The 24,063-nt window shown below is 35.4% G+C and overlaps 1 protein-coding gene across 9 annotated transcripts in view; it reads left to right on the forward strand.

Annotated features, from left to right (window-relative positions):
* The window catches only part of LOC108701881 (RNA binding protein fox-1 homolog 1), a 375,478-nt gene that overhangs the window by 329,756 nt on the left and 21,659 nt on the right, over positions 1–24,063 (forward strand). For 3 of the 9 annotated variants that reach the window (XM_041575880.1, XM_041575885.1, XM_041575882.1), the window contains one exon: positions 21,908–21,960. The exons of the other annotated variants lie outside the window; for them this stretch is intronic. In XM_041575880.1, coding sequence (XP_041431814.1) covers positions 21,908–21,960 — 53 coding nt within the window. The remainder of the gene's footprint in view (positions 1–21,907; positions 21,961–24,063) is intronic. 9 annotated transcript variants of the gene reach the window in all.

Consider the following 24,063-nt stretch of genomic DNA (forward strand, 5'->3'; position numbering starts at 1 on the left):
GCGCCGTTTCGCGAATTTCGCGCAAAATTCGCAAATTTTTCGGCGAAGCGAAACGCCGCAAATTCGCCCATCACTACCCTTAAACATAGTAAATTAGACCTAGGGGCAGATTTACTAAGGGTCGAATATCGAGGGTTAATTAACCCTCGATATTCGACTAGGAACTAAAATCGTTCGACTTCGAATATCGAAGTCGAACGATTTAGCGCTAATCCTACGATCGAACGATCGAAGGATTATAATACAACGATCGAAGGAATATCCTTCGATCAAAAAAAACGCTGGCAAGCCTATGGGGACCTTCCCCATAGGCTAACATTGACTTCGGTAGCTTTTAGCTGCCGAAGTAGGGGGTCGAAGTTTTTCTTAAAGAGACAGTACTTCGATTATCGAATGGTCGAATAGTCGAACGATTTTTAGTTCGAATCGTTCGATTCGAAGTCGAAGTAGTAGTCGAAGGTCGCCGTAGCCCATTCGATGGTCGAAGTAGCCAAAAAAACACTTCGAAATTCGAAGTTTTTTTAATTCGAATCCTTCACTCGAGCTTTGTAAATGTGCCCCCTATTGTCATATTGCCCTATAATGTAAAGTTTCCAACAGCCCACTTTCTAGAAATGCATAATGCAATAAAATAATGCATTCACGGTGCACTGTGTGTGCATCATGGGACTGTCATATGCTATTACTGTGTCTAACATTGGACAAGTAACTTTCCTTCCAATGAATTTGTTCATGAAAATTAAATCAGCATCTTAATTGTAATTTCCTGTATGAATAATAAAAATGGGAAGAATGTTTTAAATGTAATTTCCTGTATCAGACATAAATGTGAACATGCCAGTCCTACAGTTCTTTTTTGTAGCTTACACTTTTATGTTTGTTGTTAAAGGAAAAAGGCATATTGACGCATTTTGTACAGTCATTCATACAAACCTCAGACAATGGGAAGGCATGATTACAGAAAATCATAGAAAGTTTTATGTTGTGTATGCAAACACATATGTTAAACTGAACATGAAACAACTGGTAAACAACCAAAAAATAGTAAAAGGTACAATTCACAATAGAAAAAAAGAAGGAAATGAGAAAGAGCCTTGGCCACTGCTAAATTGTATTTTCAGGACTATGATCAAGACTGATTTGAAAGTAGTTCCCAAGAAGACCATATTTTGAGGAACTGGGGGATTTTATTCTGTACCAGGGTCAATTTATATTCAGATTGTTAAATAGCATTGAATCTCTGTTTCCTGTCTGTCAGTGAAGGAATAGTGGGGGGCTTCCATTTTGTAGCAATTGAAATGCAGGCAGCTGACAGTAAATGATTAATTAGTTTATGTGTGTGCTTTGAAAATTGTTTAGAGGGTTTCCCCATGTGTAAAGTAAGAATTTCCTTATCTATTGTTTGAAGCATGATCTGGCATTATAACGCCAGGAGCTCATCCCAAAATGGCTGTATTTGGGGACAGAGACAGAATATATGAGGTAAATCTCCAGGTTGCTTACAATCTCTCCAGCAATGGCAAGGAATTTCTGAAAACAATTTGTGATGCTTAACTAGTGTGTGTTTTTTTAGGGTTTTACATATGAGCTGTTTTATGCAATATCTTTTTATAGAGACCTACGTTGCTTGGGGGGGTATAGTTTTCCTTTAATTATCGGTATTTGGGGTTGTCTCTTCCTAAGATAGACCAGACCCAGGCGTTGGGATGGTAAGGCAGAAATTGCTGTGCCTCAATATTTGCCCATGTAATTTCAGAAGATCAATGTGACCACACCAATGGCAGATTTCATAGTACCGAAATGTTGGAGCTGTGGGACACATATGCCTCAACTGAGTTGGGGTTCTGAGGTTCTTTCTATCAAGCCAGTACTACAGTTCTAATCACTCAGCAAATAACCACATAAAATGTTTTCCTAAGATGTTGTCAGTAATAAAAAAAACAAACTATGTTTTTTTTAAGAATTGTAGTTTACATTATTCATAGCACACAGGAAGATTAGTAGTGCTTTGTTACCCCATTACATTTATCAAGCTGAAGGAAGGGAACAAAACATTACAAACCTCCCATTTGGTGAGAACAATGTGCATATGCATTTAAGTTATAAAAAAATAATATCTAAATATTCGTTTTGAAAAAAAAATTATATACATATATTGAGTCATGTAAACTGGTGTATGGGTAGTGATGAGCAGAAATGGCCTGTTTTGCATTGCCATTTGCAAACCACAAAAAAGGCTGACCTTTTTTTACAAAAATGCTGAATGCATTAGTCAATGGGAAGGTGAAATTACATTACTAATACAGCATTTTTAAGCTCTGCAATAGCATATGCATTGCCCTACCTTATTAGACATTCCTTTCGACTAGGCTACAATTGTTCTTAGAAAAAAAAGGCTTCCTTGTTGGCAATTTCATCCAAGCTTTCACCCAAACAAATCCTTAGATATATCCTTAGACAGGGTCGGACTGGGAGGTGTGGGGCCCACCGGGGCTACTGCCCCAGGGCCCCCCTCCGGCCGCCGCTACCGCTCCGGAGTGCTTTAGGGGACTAGTGCGCATGCGCGCGGTGCCGTGTTTGTGCGCAGGCACGCGGCGCTACCTTTATGCGCATGCGCAGTTACTCTATTATAGCGCGACCCCAAACAAAGTGGGGTCGCGCCGCCCTACTAAGTAGCGGATCTGGGCCGGCGGGGCCCACAAGAGCCCGGGGCCCACCGGGGTTTTCCCGGTATCCCGCCGGCCCAGTCCGACACTGTCCTTAGATATACAGGGGGTGTTTGTTTTATATGGAAGGCAAACAATTCATAATAACAACATTGACATTTTTGAAGGCTCAAAAGAGTATGTTTTTTTTTCTTGCAAAACAGAACATGTGACAAAATAATTTGTGTTCTTAAAAATGTGTGCTGCTGACACAACTAATAATTTTGACACAAACTGTACAGAGCAAAAACATTTGCTCATTCTTATTTATGAGACCATTCTAAAGTTTTAAGTCACTTTCTTCTTAATAGACCAAAACAATAATATGTATAAGTGACTCTAGGGAAGATAAAAAGAGAATTATTCATCTGAAGGTACAAAAACCAATGTAATTAACCCTTTGGTACTAAAGCAGCTGTGAGTTTGAGGCTGTGGGTGCACAGGCTGATGGCTTTGACTGCTGTCAGCTGGTGTATTTTTACAGACTGATAATACAGCCCACAGCCTCAGACCATTTACTTATTTTTCCATCAACCTTTAATGTATGTCATTAAATATATGGCTGAATTGTTTGTGGTGCTGGTTCTGGCACAGGACATAAACCAGTGGGAACTACAACCTATATGACATAAGCCTAAAGCTGTTAGTTTGACATCTATGGTAGGCAAGATTTGGGGGGGAAACTGAAGCAAAAGAAACTGGAATATATTTAAAAACAAACTAATTGGGGAATGTAATAAAAGTAGCATATGCAATGTAAAGATTATTTTGCAGAGTAAAGATTTTTTTGTATATTAAATAAAGCTTTTGCAAATACATGAAAGTATTTAGTGACCTATCTGCCAGTGGAAACAAGATTGCACTTTTTACCACTTTTAGTGGTTGAGATTACATAACAGATCTTCTTACTGAAAAAAAGTTAATTCTGCCCCTAAATGGTCATATTTAATTAAAAATGTAATAACTCTCCAGTAAAAATATTATATTGTGAAATAAGATTATTATTTTTTGTTTACTACTTATTACATTTCACCATATAAATATATGCCAGAATAGTTTTATGCCAGACAAATTTAATTGGATAGCTGAGGGAATGTGATTGTAATTGTAGTGAATGTGATTTACTTTTTTGATACAGTAAAAAGTGAAAAGTTTTTTTTCCCCAATCCATATCCAATTAATAAATTAAAGAATATTAGCCTAGAACACAATAGTTGTTATTTATGTAGACTTTGTTGAAATATTTCAAAGAGATGTGATTTATGTAATTTTGATTTAGTCCAGTGTTATTTGAGTACCGCAGGGGTCTGTACTTGGTCCATTGTTTTTAATTTATTAATAGATGACCTTGAGGTGTCTCTGTGTTTATTGGTGATACTAAATTAGGAAAACAACAGGCTCCTTCCATTTTGCAGAGGTTTTTAAATTCAGTAACATGACGAACAGAACATTACACCTCCAAATGACTTTGAGGTGTTTATAATAAAGGTTATGGAACACAAATTCTAGTTATACAGTAAATGGCATTGTATTTAGGACATTGTTCCTCAAAGCCATTCCACTGCAGTGTGCACAAAATATTTTGCTTGGAAACACATTGTTTTGTACTTACTCTTACAAAGTTTTCAAAAAGTACTTACATTTGAAAATTCAACACAAAAAATGTTGTGCACACTGCCACAAATAAATTAAAGGGGAGCATTGAATTTAGGGGTCTCCTTAATTCAGAGGGATTATTGTGAATAACAGGCAAATGCAAGTCATGTTAGTCAGTGTCTGTTATAGTTAATAAAGTACTGTCTTGTATAAAATGGAATATATTCAAGGAATGGAACCAGCTATTTTTTTTTTTTTATCAATTCCTCGTAAGACACTCCCTGGAGAATGCAGTGCAGTTTTGGATGCTGTCCTGCCTGTTCATAGGAAGGATACTAATTAGCTGATAAAATTAAAAGAGCCTGCAAGTAAGGTGGTAAAAAAAGAGGACCTGGTACAACTCTTTATATACTTTGATATATTAAGGGTTGAATTGAAAATTTGAATTAAAATGTTAAAAAATTTTCCCTAGTCAAATTTGACAAGAGAATTATCCAAACTCGATTTGAGTTTTTTTTAAAAAATTTGAATTTGATTTTCGAGATTTACCATACTCTGGCCCTTTAAGAATTCAAATTCAACTATTCGCCACCTAAAACCTGCTGAATTGTTGTATAAGTCAATGTATAAGTCAATGGGAGAGATCCAGGGATCAATTTGGTGATGTTTGTAGCCTTCCTGACATTCAAGTTTTTTCTGAGAACAAACTTGAATCGAGTTTGGTTTGATTCAAATTTGATTCGAGTTTTCAAATCATTAAAATTAGTCCGAGTTTAACATATTCAATTTTTTTAAGAAATAGATGAACATTCGAGTTTTGAGTACAATCAAATTCATGTGAATTAAAAAAACTAACATGAATTCGAAAATCAACCCTACATGTTTTTGGTAAAAAAAAATGTAAAAACGGTTTATCTATTAGACATATATAAGAAAGTAATACAAGTATAGGATCCCTTATCCGGAAACCCCGGTATCCAGAAAGCTCCGAATTACGGAATGGCTGTCTCCCATAGACTCCATTTTATCTAAATGATCCAAATTTTTCAAAATGATTTCCCTTTTCTCTGTAATAATAAAACAGTACCTTGTACTTCATCCCAACTAAGATATAATTAATCCTTATTGGAAGCAAACCCAGCCTATTGGATTTATTTAATTTTTAGTAGGCATAAGGCATGAAGACCCAAATTACGGAAAGATCCATTATCTGAAAAACCCCAGGTCCCGAGCATTCTGGATAACAGGTCCCATACCTGTACTACTTTTCATTTAGCTAAAATAAAGAAAAGGATATAAAGAATTATTTTTTAAAAAAACTTTGAAATACTACTTGTTTAACATTGCCATTTGCAATTAATTTTATCTATATTCACTGATAACCATACTAAATGCAGCAGCTCTTTGTAAGTATGATCAGTATCCAGCAATTATTCTGCACCACTTTAAAATTGAAGCACATAAGGATTTATCCAGTATCTCTCTCTCTCTCTCTCTCTTTCTCTCTCTCTCTCTCTCTCTCTCTCTCTCTCTCTTCTCTCTCTCTCTCTTCTCTCTCTCTCTCTCTCTCTCTCTCTCTCTCTCTCTCTCTCCATTTGATATCTAACTATGCTTTAGTGGAATTCCATTTTGAGTATTTAGGTTGTGGATTAGAATTTGATTTGATCATGCAGTCACTGCACTACAAAGTTTAAACTCAAACAAAAAGTGCATTGAAAGAAACAAGATTTCACTTTTTACTTGTTGAGCTTGAGATTTGATTATGCTCAATGAGAATTTAACTCACAATCTCAATGTATTCCTTCCACATTCTTGGGTTATTTGGTTCACTGTAACTGGAATGCATTCTTCCTTCCTTCCTTGTTCATTCCTTGAAACTCGTAACACTTTTCAATTCATTTCTTTCTATGTGTTTTAGAAGATTTATATTTTCAAAACACTCATAAAGGGGCCGATTCATCAAGAGTCGAATATCGAGGGTTAATTAACCCTCGATATTCGACTAGGAACTAAAATTGTTCGACTTCGAATATCGAAGTCGAGCGATTTAGCGCAAATCCTACGATCGAACGATCGAAGGATAATTTGTTCGATCGAACGATTAAATCCTTCGAATCGAACGATTCGAAGGATTTTAATCCAACGATCGAAGGAATATCCTTCGATCAAAAAAACTCAGGCAAGCCTATGGGGACCTTCCCCATAGGCTAACATTGAGTTCGGTAGCTTTTAGCTGCCGAACTAGGGGGTCGAAGTTTTTCTTAAAGAGACAGTACTTCGACTATCGAATGGTCGAATAGTCGAACGATTTTTAGTTCGAATCGTTCGATTCGTAGTTGAAGTCGTAGTCGAAGGTCGAAGTAGCCCATTCGATGGTCGAAGTAGCCCAAAAAACACTTCGAAATTCGAAGTTTTTTTAATTCGAATCCTTCACTCGAGCTTTGTAAATGTGCCCCTTAAAATGCTTTGGTATTTTTTACAAAAAGCTACTACTTGTCATTTTTCTTGAGACTTTTTTATTAACATGCAAACTATGACATTTATTGCATCTTGCAGATGCTATACCTTTATTATTTTTTTGTTATTGTTGTTTTTTTTTTTTATGTGATACATGTATATGATCTTTTATCCAGATACCTGTAACTTCTAGTTTATCCAGAGGCTGTAAAATCTCCTTCAGAAGGGCAATCAGATCAGTCTAGGGCTCAACTTTGTAGAGCTAATGTAGTTTTTGTTAACCTTGTGTCTAAACATTTCTAAAACTCTGTATCTGCCAGTTCAACCCCATCAGAATTACACACCTTCAAAGGTCAAGGAATGTCTTTGTATCCTCTGGAAGGATCCAATATTGAGCAAGACATCAGAGAATTTATTGTATGGTATGAATTTATACCAAGTTATATTATCGTTACCTCATCTTCTCCAGGTTCAACAATCCCAGTGTGCCTACTCTTTCTTCATAACTGAAATATTTCAATATTCCCATATCTGTACTGCATATTAAAGATGGGGCCTTACCAGTGGTTTTCAAATGGGAAGTATTTCTCTCTCCTCCCTTTAATCTTTACCCCTTAAACACAGAATAACCCTGCTTCTTACTGGCATTGGTTGAGATAGCTAGTTTTATTTCCCTACATGTTTCCCCAGGTCCTACATCAATGATTTGCCTAATTAGTTAAATTGTGGGTATAAACAGCCTGCATATATTTAAAGCCCAAGTAAAACTGTCACTTGGCCACCTAGGTTTCCAATTTGCACACAAACTGCAAGGGGGAAAATCCTGGGTGGATGTCCTATACAGCTTTTGTCATTGGGAGATGTTTTGCTTTTAATTCCCTTCTTAAAGTCATTAATAAACAGGTTAAATATAAATTGACCTGATAATGGCTACTTTTAGACTACAACTTAATTCTAATCAATTTAAAGAATGTAACATTGAAAGGGGTATATTACTTATATATACCCTCACAAAAAAAGGCCTAGGGCCGCGAAATTTTAGGGGCGGCATCAAGACCTGATTTACATAGGCCAGATGTCGTTCGTCACCCCCATCTACTTCCCTTTATTTGCACAAATTTAGGGGAGTAAATCTCCTGCGCATCCCCACTGTTTCTGAACCAATGTGGGTGTGGTTGGGCAGCATGCCATCCCCTAAAATCCTGCCGCCCTAGGCCTGGACCTTGGTGGCCTTTCCACAAATTCAGGCCTGGGTGGCATTCCACCCAGCTGCATACTAAAGTGTATAGGGAACGCATCATTCCCCAGCACTATGATGCATGGGTGTGCCCACTTGTGCGAGGAGGGGGAAAGGTGCACGCCGATAGCGGGACCCGGGAGAAAATCCGGCACTGCACACACAAAAGTACACAAATATGTACTCTAAATTGTAAACAGGTTACACCATGTTATGTAGCACCATGGGAGTTGTGTGATGTCAAAAAAGTTTCATCTGTCTACACAACACTTTTAATCCCAGTACTAACTGTATATTAGAGTCCCAATTGCCAATTCTATTATATTATTATAAACTAGATTATATACATGCCCAAAAATGACTGACTAGGTGATATAAATGCCTGACCAGCTATGTGTTCGTGTGGTCTATACACACTTTCATGCATCTGCTTGTTTGTCAAATGAAAATATAAACTACTTGTATAGCCAAAACGCATAATAACTGTCAAGACAAGCCAGTATGTTGAAACTCTTTAACTGCTATGGTAATGTGTATAAATGTATAGTATTATCCAAAAACCTGTTATCCAGAGAGATCTGAAATACAGGAAAGGCTTTTCCCTTTTTTAATAATGCATGGTGATCAACATTGCAGAACAAGACCCCCCTCAAGAAAACCCCAGGTCCTACAGATTTTCAGTTAATAGATCCTATACCTGTATTACAGAACTTAAGTAACAATACTTTTATAATGGTGAAATCTGTCTAAGAAACATGAAAGGACACTATCCACAATAGAAAAGATTTATGTCATGTGGAATTTATTTTATACATACTAAAAACACAGGTCCATCATAAAACAAAGCAATGTTTAAATGATTGACTTCTTTGTTACAATGTTATTTTTTTCCATGTGAGAAATGCCTGCATTGCCCTCTTATGAATCCAGATGCTTCATTTGTTTTCTGATTAACTGTTTATACCAAAATTGAATCTATGAGGACAGACATTATCTGACAAACATGTCCAAGAGATTATCATAGTAACATTTTAACAACAATTAAAAAGTAAACTTGCTGTTTGTAAAAAGAACAGTAGCTTTCTCTATATCGACAGCTGTGGCACAAACAGAGGAATGGGTTAATTGGATTTCAAAAGTCATTCCACTCCTTTCAGAACTGCAAGGTTTTGACTTGTTCTCTGTGTTTCATACTCCCAGCTATTAACATCTCAGTTGGACATTAACTGCATGAGATGCACAGTAATGTGAGCCTTGGGTGCTATTTTGCCGAAGTGAGCAAAATGCCTATATATAAGATTGATATGAATTATTGCTTAAGGGTTCTTTAAACTCATTTGGGGTGGGCTCACGCACATTTCTTTGAAAGGTAAAACTCATCCATCTGCTAATTCCCAATTTACATCTTGAACCTCCCCTGAATCTTGGGTCAGGGCAGGAAAACCCAGAGGGGTAATCTCTTCATTTTTCACTCTTCGTCTTTCTTTTCTTTTTGAACAGAAATGCAGACTGAATGCTAACCATATAGCAATAGTGACATCTGGGGGAAAATCCCAAAAAATGCCACATACAGTACATTATCTTTATACTTATATCACAATATCAATCTTTTAACAAAATTACATACTGAATGCAGCTTGTTAATCTTTCTTAATGTTAGGTTTTTTGTGTTTGCAATTAGATTTTAATTTGGAGAGCAACTTATAAATAAGCCACAGTCAAGGTCTACACTAAGAGCCTTTGTACTTTCTCTTTTCAAAGCCTATAGGCTTTATTGTTCCTTTCCTAATTGGACTTTATGAGGCAAGTGAACTATGCTTTGTTCTCCCTAGCAGACATGGTTGCACTATTAATGTGACTGAAATTATATTCTATTGCTTAAGGCAAAATATGTTATATTTAAATATAGAAATGTCATAGTGAGCATAAATGCTTTATTCTGTTTCTTACTTTCCAGTTCTTAATAGCAGTTACACATTTCTCAACTCTTTAATGCTACTATTTTGAATGCAATGTATTGTAACAAAAGTCAATTTTATATATTTTAGTTTTGTTTGCAAAATTGAAAAGCACATTGACAGCTGTCTGATATTAGAACCAGATTTAATGAAGCCGTTATTAACAATTTAATAAGCTGTTTAATTTGTGCTCTGTCTTATACATATCCATTATTGAAAGTTACAGTATGTTAATCATAAAATAAATCAATTGAAGGCTTTCTAGAAAAGTAGACAACTGACCTTTTTTGCTGCACAAGAAGTGTCCCTAAGCATCAATGTAATAAGGTCATTTTCACAAGTTTACCTCTTGTCTGACAGTTTGCCAATTGTGTGGTGGCTATTATAACACTGGGCAGGTCAAGTAAATATTGTAACAAAAGCCATTTATAGTTGGATAACAAAGTGCATGATATCATATAATACTTTGGCATAACTTTCCTTAAAGGAGAACTCAATCCTAAAATATGAATATGGCTAAAAATGCCACATTTTATATACTGAACTTATTGCACCAGCCTAAAGTTTCAGCTTGTCAATAGCAGCAATGATCCAGAACTTCAAACTTGTCACAGGGGGTCACCATCTTGGAAAGTGTCTGCGACACTCACATGCTCAGTGGGCTCTGAGCAGCTGTTGAGAAGCTAAGCTTAGGGGTTGTTGCAAATCATCAAGCAGAAAATGAGGTTGGTCTGAAATATAGGCTATTACAGGGACTCCAATGAAATTCATACCTAACAGATTATTACATAGCAGTGTCATATGTACTTAAACTGTACACTCATATTCAAGTTCTACACAACTCATGCTCAAGGTAATAGTTCCCATGGTCCCAACCAGTACTTACACACTGGGGCTCATTTATAAGCATTGGACAAATTTGCACATGGGCAGTAATCCATAGCATACAATCAGTGATTAGCTTTTTTTCAACCAACTGTAGATTTTACACTAAAAGCAATGATCTGATTGGTTGCCATGGAATGCTGACCAGGTGCAGCATTTTGCCCAGTGTTTATAAATAACCCCCATTGAGTTTACATAGTAAGGCCACCAAAATTGCTCTCCTCTTGATAGATCTGTTCAATGACTGTTGGTGGAATCTTGTGAATGCATGACTTTCCCCTTACATTCTTTCCATCCCTTGTATTACATTACTCACAACTTTCATTAAATCTGAGTTGGAGGCATTGTACAACATTTTGAATATAGAAATAGTTTTAAGTGCACATGTTTAATCAAGGCTCTTAATATTAAAATATGTATTAAGCTTAGATAAGATAGGGAACAGAAAAAGTATAAGAATGTAAACAATTGATTGCTATAAAAGTGGCATGTTCATAGAAAGAAAAATATAGCTTGTGGGTGTCATAAAAAGTTGGACTTGTGTAGAAAATGGAATGGGAGATAAATATGACATCATAAATCTCACACTGAAAAGTGTTTTATGGCAGAGCAAGGGGTTAAGGGAACAGTGTTTTTTTTAGGCAATTGACATAATTTTAAATAGGACTATATGATGTAGAAACTGACAAATTAGTAACTTGTAACCTGGAAATGTTTGTTATTTAGAAAAAATTATGCGTTTAGATGCAGAAATTAGAATGATTTAAATGAATCAAAGAATTAATTAAACCTGAAACAATATTTAAAATGGAAGCCAGTTTAGAATATATTTCCTCTCAATTGCTGATGCCAAGAATTTTAAGAAAACATGGTAGATATGGAGATAATTGGGTTTTATAAAAACAGATAACATCAAAGGATTTAAGCTTTCCAATAGTAAAAATGTAGAGAAATAGCAGTAGCAGATCGCAAACACATAATTTATCTAACAAAATAAACATTGAATGAGTTGTAGGTATAATAAGATGGTAATCATGGCAGAGCTTTTTTATATGCTTATAGAGTTTAGTGGTGAAACTATGGACATCCAGGACGAATAGAGCTAATCAAGAAAAAATTCAAGACTGTTCAGGTATATTTAAGTAATTTATCGTTTTTAAATAAAGCAATTTCTATGGCATTTTTTAAATTAGTATTCTTGGGTTGTGGTATTGATAATGTGAGCAGCAAATAGTAACATACAGTATGACATATTCATTTAAATACTTTGCAGAGCTTTGGAGTTAACATTTTAAGATGTTTTTTTTTTATCATAGGCATTTTTATGAATACCACCATGAATACAGTCACTGCATTGTCCATCTTTAATAACTCAAAACACACCATATTTACATAAAATGCATTTCCATATAAAATATGAATGGAAAAGAAAAAAAGAGGTGTGTACTAACAAATTCTATGAGAAAAAACATTCAGTTATGCATGCAAACCAATTTATCAATTTAGGATCAGTGGTTGAATAAATTAGTGTTTTTTTTAACTGGTACTCTACATTTTCTCATAATTCCAGTGCTTGTCTTGCCAATATTGCAATGGTATCACAGTTAAACACAATGTGTAGTTCTGTCTAGGGTCGAGTACCCGCGGGTTACCCAAAACTCACCCATCACTACACAGCACTCTAGTTCTGTCCTTATTGATAATCCTGTCAACACCAGTTACTGAACATCTTACTGACCTTCCGATAAATTGATTACAAATTAGTAACACATTAAATTATTTTGAAAAAAGAAACATCTATCAAGTTCAATCTTTTAAGTCTAGCTCTAGCCTGCCTAATTACTAGTTGATTCAGAGGAAGGTAAAAACCCCATTTGAAGCCTCTTCAATTTGCCTCAGAGGGGAAAAAAATTCCTTCCTTACTCTAAGATGGCAATCGGACCAGTCCATGGATCAACTTGTTCTATAAGTCATCTTTTATCTTTTATCAGGGAAGTCTGGACCAAGGAGGAAAACCAGGGGTTAAAGTCCAAGTTCACGGTACTAATAGGGATCAGGTGTAATCATAGTCAATATCCAGGAAAGAGTTCAATAGGCAGGCAGATAGTAGCAAGGTCATGGTGCAGGCAGGGTCAGAAGTCCAGGAATCAATAACACATGAAATATGAATCACCCTGGAATGCACAAAACAAATCCTATACTCGGGCATTGAACCCTGTGACCTCTGTATCTTTTTATTTCAAATTTTCCCACCGGTGACGAGACATCTTCGTAGCCCTCACTGTAAGTAATTCCTTCTGAATATTTAGCTGGAACATACTTTCTTCTAATCGAAATGGTAGTCCTTGTGTCAGCTAGAAGGACCTACTGGTAAATAAAGCATTAGAGAGGTTATTGTACTATGCCCTTATACAGTATATTTATACATAGTTATCATATGCCCCCTTAAGTGCCTCTTCTCTTCAAAACCAACTTGGCCAGTCCATCCAAATAGCTGAGATTTTCCATACCTTTTACCAGCTTAGTTGCCCTTCTCTGTACCCTCTCTAATTCAATAATATCCCGTTTGTGCACTGGAGACCAAAACTGTACATATTCTAGCTGGAATCTTACCAGCGCTCTGTACAGTGGAAGAATGATCCTCTCCTCTCGCAAATCTATGCCCCTTTTAACACAGCTCAAGACCTTGTTTACCCTTGAAGCTGCTGACTGGCATTGCTTGCTACAACCAAGTTTATTATCTATAAGGTTCTTTTTCATTATAGATTTGTGTAGGGCAGTCCCATTAAAGTTATACATGCTTGCATCATTTTACATCCCAGGTGCACAAATTTATATTTATCAACATTGAATCTCATCTGACACTTACCCGCCAAGATTGCCAGTTTGTAAAGATCCTCCTGCAAGGATGTTGCATATTGGATGGAATTAATTGGCCTGCATAGTTTTGTGTCATCTGCAAACACTGATAAATTACTTACAATAACTTCCCTGTATCTATTAATGAGCAATATTTCATATTATACGTTTAATAAAAGTTTTAATAATTGGCCCAATATAGAGCCCTAAAGGACCCCACTAAGAACCTTAATCCAAGTAGAGAATATACCATTAACAACCACCATTGCCACATTGTAGCCAGTTTTCTATCCATGTGCAAATTACTTCCTTTATATGTTACAACCATACCGGTACCATTATTTAAAATAGCCACACTCTCAACCTGTATCTTTTTATTATTAATACACTCAAAAAACTTGTTGGGGTTAGTCATAGCCTCTGCCTCAATGCACTCCTCATTTCCAATCTTTGCCTTCCAGATTGCTGTTTTAGAAAATTTATTATAGTGTTTATATTCATTAAATGCAGCTTCTGTCCCCACAGACTTGTAGTTTTTAAATTCCTTTCTCTTCATTCCTATTAACTTCTTTACTTCTATATTATGCCACTTATGGAGGTTCTTTGTGCTTCTACATTTATTTCTTAAGGTAATAAATTGAGAACAGTAACTATTTTATATTTTAAATGACAACCATTGCTGTTCTGTGTTTTTAGCAGAAAACATAATGCCCGAATCTATGCTCTGAATGGCAGCCCTTATGGTGCTAAAATTAAATGTGCTTTTCTGAAATACAGGGATTTTGTTTCCCCAGTGTATATTTGTTTTTCGCACCAGACATTATGGTCACTATTACCCAGGGGTTCAATCACCTGCACATTTGCTATACATTCTGGGTTATTAGAGATCGATGTATGCCGTATATCATTTTTTCTGGTTGTCTCCTCAATAACCTGTGCCATAAAATTGTCATGCAACAAGTTTATAAACTTGTTCCCATTAACTGTCCTGGTGGTACTGTTGCTCCAGTCAATATCTGAGAATTTAAAATCCCTCATTCTTATTACTTTCCCAAACTAGCAGCCTTTTGTATTTGCATCAGGAGCTTTGTCTCCTCCTCTTTACTTACATTAGGGGGTCTATAGCATACTGCTAAAATTAATTTGCTGGACTCTTTACACTCAGTTAAAAGCTCCGCCCATAAGGCTTCAGCCCCCTTACTTTCTAACATCACCTCCTCATTTTTATTAGCTTTTAAATCCTGCCTAACAAACAGACATACCCTCCTCCTTTTCTATTGCCTCTTTCCCTCCGATAAAGGGACTGATATTAACTGCCCAGTCAAAATATTGACTGCTCAGTCATGCGACTCATTTAGCCATGTTTTGACAATATCAATCACATCATATTTTCCCTCCACCGCACCCATTTTATCAGTCAGACTCTCTTTTGAAAACATAAATTTAAAACTGGAACCAGAGTGAGAATTTTGTAAATACATATGGTCCTCCCTGTCCTTAAAAGTACCCCCTAATCAAAATATCTCCCACATTATCCCTTCCTCAACACACTACCTCATCTAACCTATCTTCCATGGAATTCTTTACTGCACCCTCCCTCCCCCATGCCTAGCTTAAAATCTCCTCCAACCCTATAGCCATCTTCTCCCCCAAAGCAGCTGCACCATCATTATTGAGGTGCAGCCTATCCCTGGCAAAGATCCTGTAGCTGATTGAGAAATCAGCCCAGTTCTCCAAAAACCCACAGCCCTCCTCCCTACACAAATCTCTCAGCCACACATTAATCTCCCTAAGCTCCCGCTGTCTTCTTAATGTTGCTCGTGGCACAGGCACAACTTTTCAACGAGTTTTCTAAAACCATTCTTGAGGACTCCCCCCCCCTCTTCTCTGACTTCATTGGTACTGATGTGTACCAAGATCGCCGGGATTTCCCAGTCAAACCCAATAATCTGTCCACTCGTTCCTCCACATGCCGAACCCTAGCACCAGGCAAGCAGCAGACTGTCCGGCATGAAGGGTCCTTACGACAGATTATCCTATCCACATTTCTAATAATTGAATACCCTATAACTAAAACCTGCCATTACCCCCACTACCTGTATTAGAGACACTGCCTCCCAGAGTGCTCTGAGAATCAGCCTGTTCCATACACTCCAGTTCAGAGTGGTCCTCCCCAGCATCTTTACCCAAAATATTGAATCTGTTGCTTTGGACCAGTTCCCCTACCCTTCCGTACCCTACTTCCTCTAGACTGTCACAAATCTATCTCCCTCACTTGACTGCCCCTTCTCCACCCCAACTACACTGGCCCCTGCCAGTGGTTGCTCTATGAGCCACCTTTCCTCCCCTATGTTCCCCTCTTAGAGTATGCAGTTCAGATTCCAGGATAAAAACCCACCTGCATCTTTCACATGTTATTACTGCATGGAACTGCTTCACCAACACCACACACATGTGACAAGACACATATTGAGTGATACTGGCAAAACCACTTGCACTCATATTTAGTTTGAGTTTTAACATGACTGGTGTAATTTTACAAACATTTTAATATTAAAATTAGCCAGAAGGATGATTAATTGTAACAATATGCAAAAATGGGGTAAGTGCGGGCTTGTGCACCTCTAGCTTGGCTATTGATCCAAAGCATTAACCACAGCAATCAGATTATACTGTATTACACAATCAAATCAATCGCTGAGGGTAGTACACATACCCAGATGATTATACTGTTGATAGAACCACTTGGAGCATTTCAGCTGAAACAGAATCCAGAAACCTGTTATGGAATCTGTTATGGAATCACTGCATTGCCCAGTTTTTCTAAATAATTAGTTTATACTCATTTAGTCATTTCTCAATTTTGTTTTAATGGTAATTTAAATGTGCATCAATTCTCTATAGGTAAAATATTTTATATGCACTTTCAACATTAAACTGCTTGGTTGAATGTTGTATGGCCCTTATTCTCATTTGTTTGCATGCATTTGGCTGTAGATGAGCATGATGTCTGCTTTATATTGGCTGAAAACATTGAAATCGCTTTTAACTGCTAAGACTGGGTTTGCAGATTTGTAAATTGGATATTAGATTTAACAAAAATGACAATTCTGCTCCTTACAGGGAAAGTTATACATTCAAAAAATAACTACCTAATGTTTTATTACAGGTGTACAAGTTTGTAAATCAATTTAATTGCCTTATACCAACATGTATTTAAAGAATACATATTTCACAGATATAGATGGATAAATGATAGCTAGCTACCTTGATATATACAGTATAGGTAATTAAATACATAAGAAACAATGCATCTTTTACATTTTTATATTGTTTAATTGAATAAATACTAAATTTTTTGATATATTGGTACAATGCCTATAAAGAAAATCTAATTAATTTAATTTTGAGGTGTACTCACAAAACACATTTCATTTAGCTTGATCTGACTGATCAGTCCACATATTGATGGATCACTCATTAAGTAAAGGAAGCATTTCCAGTGCATTTCTCAAATGTTTTATGACAGGAATCAGGTCATTGTTTTTTTTTGTTTTTTTTTTTGTTTTTGTTTTTTTGCCTGATAGTGTTTTGTTTTATAATGTATGAAGTTGATCAGCAAAGCTATTTTTGTTGGTATACATGCACTGATCATTATACAGTTTGGCTGGAAATAAATTAACCAGTACAAAGATCTGCACATGAGTTAAAATGTTTATAATGTTGAAAGAGGATAGCATATTTGTTGATATGGCTTTTTTTAACAATTAAACTTTTTGCTTAGTGAAGTCATGTAAACCAAGCAGAGACACCATTAAAAACCCCAGTCTGTGATTGTACTTTTTAATTGTAGTATTTTAGTAAATGTAATATTTATGGTGCTTTTTATTATTAGGGAAAATCATATTTTAACTCATTTTTAAATATATAATTTGTCTCTCATTGCATGATTTGATACCAAAGTCAAAAACTGATCAGACACAAACACTCCTCCAGGTTATGGTCTTTCCATCTTGTCAGTAAAAATGCAATATTTAGCTTCAAACAAGCAATCAAGAACTACAATGCAACTGCCATGTAATGGGCCTATCACCCCGACATTTAAACTGTTGCTTTGTGATCCCTGATGTGAGCTTTAAATCTTATGCTGTCTTGTGACAACTTATATTAAAATTAAAGAGGAACTTTTACAAAAATGAAAATTTAATATAAGCTGCATCATACAGGAACTTTCTAAATACAATCCATTGCATATTTGGCATTGTTTCTGAAATAATCAAGTCTATCTGTACTATCCCTATCTCAGCATCTGTTTCTCTTCATTCTGTCTTCATGTAGCAGTTGGGTGTCAGATATTCATTGACAATTAGATCAAATATATCTTATAGGGGGGCTTCCTTTTCTAACTGATGAATTAGAGCTCACTCAAATAACTGATTCCCGTACAAACAAAATATAACAAAATAACTGCCTTTTGCACAAACCCTGCCTGTAGAGACACAATGTCTGGTTTTAATTGAGTGAGTTCTTATACATCTTCTAGGCAAAATGAACCCCCTATAAGATATATTGGATCTAACTCTCAATGATTATCTGACACCCAACTCTTGCATGAAGAGAAACAGATGCTGAGACAGGCATAGTGAAGATACACTTGATTATTTCAGAAATGGTACAGAATTTTTAATTGATTGTATTTAGAAAGTTTCTTTTTTCCGTATGATGAATCTTATTTTGAATTTACATTTTTTGATAGTTCCCCTTTAATCTTGTACCAACAGTTGGCATTGGCTTTGGCAAAATTGTCCAGGCAATGATAAAGAAATCAGTTGCAGTCGTTGATTTATTTTGATCAGGGTAACATCACAATAAATAATCCATTGTACTCTTTATTTCAAAAAATGATGACATTCTGTAAATTTAATTCTAGGCATAAAAATTTTATATAAAAATGACAGATGTCTCTGTTGACCAGTGATGTATTGTTAAGGGTTGGCAGTATCCCTTTAAATGCAGTGACCTTCACAGCTCACTTGCCCTGGCTGTATTGAGCAAATTGATATTACTCCTATGTCTGGGAGCATTGTTATAGAAAAATGTGACCTCTATTATACCAGGTCTGCTTCTCCACCCACAGAGATTTTTTGTCAGTTTTGTATTTATTTGTCTTGAAATTGATGTCCAGAACCAGGAATAGAAGATGTATTTCTAGAAACATGCCTAATTCAAACTCATGATTCAAAAAGTGGAAGTTTTTTATACATTAATGCAGGTAAACCTTGTATTTTTGCTTTGTTGGCTTTGTTCCTCTTATTTATTTATGGGAACATAATGCTCACATTGCTGGATAGACAGAGTTTAAAGTATATAATAGATACAAACACCATCTCACATATTCTAGTGACATCTAAGGCCACATTAGATCAGTATATCATGTCAGCTATTTACTAGAGCAAAACAGTAAAAAGTAAATTGAGGAAAAGAGAAATGTAGAAAGAGGAATAAAGAGATAGGAAGGAATGCAAGAAAGAAGGGTTCCATTGCTTGCTTACATTCCAAGGCTAAAGAGACTTTAAACCATAACAATGCAACTATTTTTAAGCATTTTCAAATATATAAAAATAGTTTCCCTCTAAACAGTGTTAAATACATATTACAATTAAGCTTTGTTGCATTTTGGACCTATCAAGGTGAGGAAACTTGTCTTGTGCATAATCATCCAAATACAAATATATTTGCTTAAATTTTTAATGGCAAACCCACCTCAATGGAATTAGAGAAGCCTCATACAAAAACAAGATTCAAAGTACATACAGTGCAATGTTACATACTCTTAAAAGCAAAGTGCCATCATGAAACAATGACCCTAAGGCATTGTAAAAAATGTCATTAATACTAACATGGCTGTATGTGCCACTATAAGACACTGCTATAATACCAGTATCAGTATGAATGGTTGTAGGATGATAGTCACAGAAAAAATGGAATTGAAGATAATGTGTAAATACCAGGATCACAGGCCAGAAACAATGATTAAAACAATATGTTTAGATTATAAAATAAAACTGTTCCACTAACAGAATGATGATATGCACTTTATTTGAGCATATTTTATTAAAACTATCCTTTGATTGCATTAAATATATTAAAAAAAACAAAAATTCCGGTGGTACAGCACAACTAAAAAATCATACATATCTCAACAATAAAACTGCAGGGAGTAGAACACAGACCAGAAGCTTTAATAAGGACAAGACACATGAAGGGAAGGATGGGGAAGAAGAAAGACGTCTTATTCCTCAGAGCTTTCTCTGATGTTGCAATCCATTAGTAGGCTATAAACATACTTGTGAAAGTCCTGAATAGAAATTCCCCTCCATAAAGTGTCCATAAGACAAGTATGTTTCTTCACTCGCTTTCCCTTTCATTTTAAAATTCACTATTGTGCATTTGTGTGTAACTTTCGTTCCACAGACTTAAACATAATGATAAAACCCTTAGACTAGGATAAACCATCTCCTAGTGTATGAGGGCATCTGAAAGGAAAATGATTTGTTGAGTTCTGTCATGTTGGAAATGATTAAAATTCTTTGTGTTTTGATGGCACGATCAAATATTTGGTATAAATAGGGCTTTACTTTCTATGTCCTAATACTATTATGTGCCAGTGGAATATGCTTCCTTTGCCAATTTATTACAGTGACCTCTACTGCAATGATAAGTGAAAATCATTATTAACCTATAAAAGGTGAATTAAACACATTTGTTGTGAAGACGTTTGTCTTTACTAGTTGAATTAACAAAACTAGTTCTTTTCTTTTTGTCATCTGTTTAGCAAAACAAAAAAGTCCAGCAAATGAAAGAATACCAATACAAGAGGCTCAGCCGGGTGCTAACCATAAATATTGATAGCAATCCACGAAAGCACTCATGGCAACAATAGATAAACATATTTCAATGCATCTTTAATATTGCATGGTACATCAACATGTTTTGGTCCACATGGGTCCCTCATCAGGATATTGACAGGAATTTAGATAAACATATAAATACCCCCCATACCCAATCAAAATATAAATCCAATCAGTGCATCACATATATAGAAAAAAGCCTCCACATTATTATATAACCAGCACATGGTGTGCCCCACATCACATACAAACCAATTCAAAATCCATATTAATTCACAAGACCATATAGATCCATAAATTTAAATATCAATATGTGCCAGGAATCCATTAAAATTCATTCCAACCTTTATTTAGAGCTGAATCAAACTATAAAGTGCATTAAAAATGTGCACAAAGTTGTTTGTTTCTAATTTAATAGGGTTTGCTGCATGATGTTTTTAGATATTTTATTAAGTGTTTTAACACTATTTGCACATTTTTAATGCACTTTATATTAAGCTTCTGATCTATATTAAGGTTGGAATGAATTATCATGGATTCCACATTTTGATATTGAAATTTATAGATCTATATGGTCTCATGAATTAATATGGATTTTGAATTGAGTATTATGTGATGTAGGGCACACCAGGTGCTGGTTATACAGTATGTGATACAGCTTTTTTCTATATATGTGATACACTAAATGGTTTTGATTGGGTATGGGGGGTATTTAATGTTTAGCTCACCTCCTGTGAATATCCCGAAGACGGCCCCACATGGACCGAACGTGTTGATGCATTAAAGATGCACTGAAACACATTTATCTATTGTTGCGTTAATGGTATATATATATATATATAATATATATATATATATATATATATATATATATATATATATATATATATATATACATATATATACATATATATATACACATACAGTACATGCACACATATATGTACATAAGTTCTCTTCTTTGCAGGTGCAGTATACACTGGCCCATATCTGTTATTTTTACAAATTAAACAACCTACAAACCACATTTCAAAAGTTATTTAGACTAGCAAAAAAAAATTTATGTGTGACCAAATTCTAGTTTTTTAAGCACCTTATAGTAAAATTTTACATATTTTATATCTTATTTTATAGTATGCTGTGACCATATTTCATGATAATGCTTATCGATTCTGTAGATCTAAAATATCCCATTAAAATATACTTATTTCCAATGCCCATCTATATACATCAGTTCAAATGGCAGATACTACATTTTTAGTCAGCAACCAGTATTGTGAATTTTATCTTCTTTTACAGAAATCAATTCGTCTTCGTTGCAGCAGATGAAATTTCTTGTAACTCCTCTTCAGGTAACAACCATTGATACTTTTTTTGAAACATCCATCTAGTTCTCAGCATCTTTTTCTCTAGCTTCAGTTAATCACTTTAGAATGCTCTATTTAAACAAAATCAAGGCTTCAATCTTGGTTTCATTATATCACTAGCCTGAGGACTCTTTTCCACTGCAAACATTTGGCAGTTATGCTGACTGTGATTGTTTATTTGGAGTCTAATTTTAATTCAATCTATTGAAGTGATACTGGATTAGCTTCTTTCAGATAGTCTGGGGAGCTGAATAACATATTTTAACCCTTTCAGAGCAAATGAAAAAAATGGATTTGCTTGATATCTGATTGGACAATAAACACAAATCTTTGTAAAAAATATGTTTTAACCTATCTAGCTTAGGTATACTGTGATAAATGTGAAAATCGAAACATTTTGTGATTTTAACTAATAATGCCATTAAAGATAAACAGTATAATAGAGCTCAGGCATTATATATATAGTGAAAGCTGAAAGTTCAAAAAGCAACACCATGTTTTTTTTGCTCCCAAATCCTCCCCTATTTTCACATGCCTCTTTCAGATTTACAAAATCAAATTTACAATACTACATTTAATGTGAGCAGCCCATGGGTACCCATATGCATGTCCCTTACTAGTGTGCTCCAAAAGGAGTGCCTATGCAAGGCTCAGCAGGAGCTTTATACTTACTACCTGCCCAAGACAGATGTAAAATACAGGGCAAACTTGCACAAGAAAGTAATTTTACAGTTGCAGGAACATATAACATGCAGCCAGATTTGCAAACATCAGGTGGGATTGATGTAGCACCTGCATTTCTGGTTATACTACTGAAAGGTTTAAGGTTATACCACTGAACAATTAATTTTTTAGCAACTTCCTTCTTCTTAAGTAGTTGGCATGGCAAAGCCACTAGCAGGTTGTGCTTTGATAATATGTTTGAGTATGATTTGCTTTGGGATTAGCCAAATCTGAACATTCACTCTTTGTAGTATTCGGCCATATCCAAGGAGGGTAATTTTTGAGTTAAAACTCCTGAATTTGAATTATGCTTTCAAAAATGAAATAAGGGCAAAAAAATGGTAAAACTTGAATGTATAATGTTGGTATCTAAAGCTGATGAGTTCCTTTAAAAGTCAATTGTTCCTGTCTATGGCAGATTTAGGGGCCGATTCATGAAGCTCGAGTGAAGGATTCGAATGAAAAAAATTCGAATTTCGAAGTATTTTTTTGGTACTTCGACCATCGAATTGGTTAAATTCGTTCGAATTCGAACGAAATCGAACGAATCGAACGAAAAATCGTTCGACTATTCGACCATTCGATAGTCGAAGTACTTCCCCTTTAAAAAAAACTTCGACCCTCTACTTCGGCAGGTAAAACCTACCGAAGTCAATGTTAGCCTATGGGAAGGTCCCATAGGCTTGCCTGTGATTTTTTGATCGAAGGATTTTCCTTCGATCGTTGGAATAAATCCTTCAAATCGTTCGATTAGAAGGATTTAATCGTTCGATCGAACGAAAAATCCTTCGATCGATCGATCGCAGGATTAGCGCTAAATCCTTCGACTTCGATATTCGAAGTCGAAGGATTTCAATTCGAGGGTCGAATTTCGAAGTATTTTTAACTTCGAAATTCGACCCTTAATGAATCTGCCCCTTAAAGTGTTTTGTCAATGCAAGCTGTTCTTTATATTTAGATTTTTTTAAATAAATTAAATTTATTTAAATTTAAATATGCAAATTATGAGTTGGATTTGTTCGGGGATATTGTCAAGGCCTTGAGAAAGGTCCCAGAGGGGACTGAAACGTAACATTGACTACATACGCACTTCAAAATACAAATTTTTGACTTGTTTCACCAAAACTCCCAGGGGCACATTTACTAATGGTCGAATATTGAGGGTTAATTAACCCTCGATATTCGACCCTCGAAGTTAAATCCTTCGACTTCGAATATCGAAGTCTTAGGATTTAGCGATATTCGTTCAATCGAACGATCGAAGGAATAATCGTTCGATCGAACGATTCAAAGGATTTAAATCCATTGTTCGAAAGAAATTCCTTTGATCAGAAATTGGCTAGAAAGCCTATGGGGACCTTCCCC

Source organism: Xenopus laevis, chromosome 9_10L (assembly GCF_017654675.1).
Source record: "Xenopus laevis strain J_2021 chromosome 9_10L, Xenopus_laevis_v10.1, whole genome shotgun sequence".
NCBI lineage: Eukaryota > Metazoa > Chordata > Amphibia > Anura > Pipidae > Xenopus > Xenopus laevis.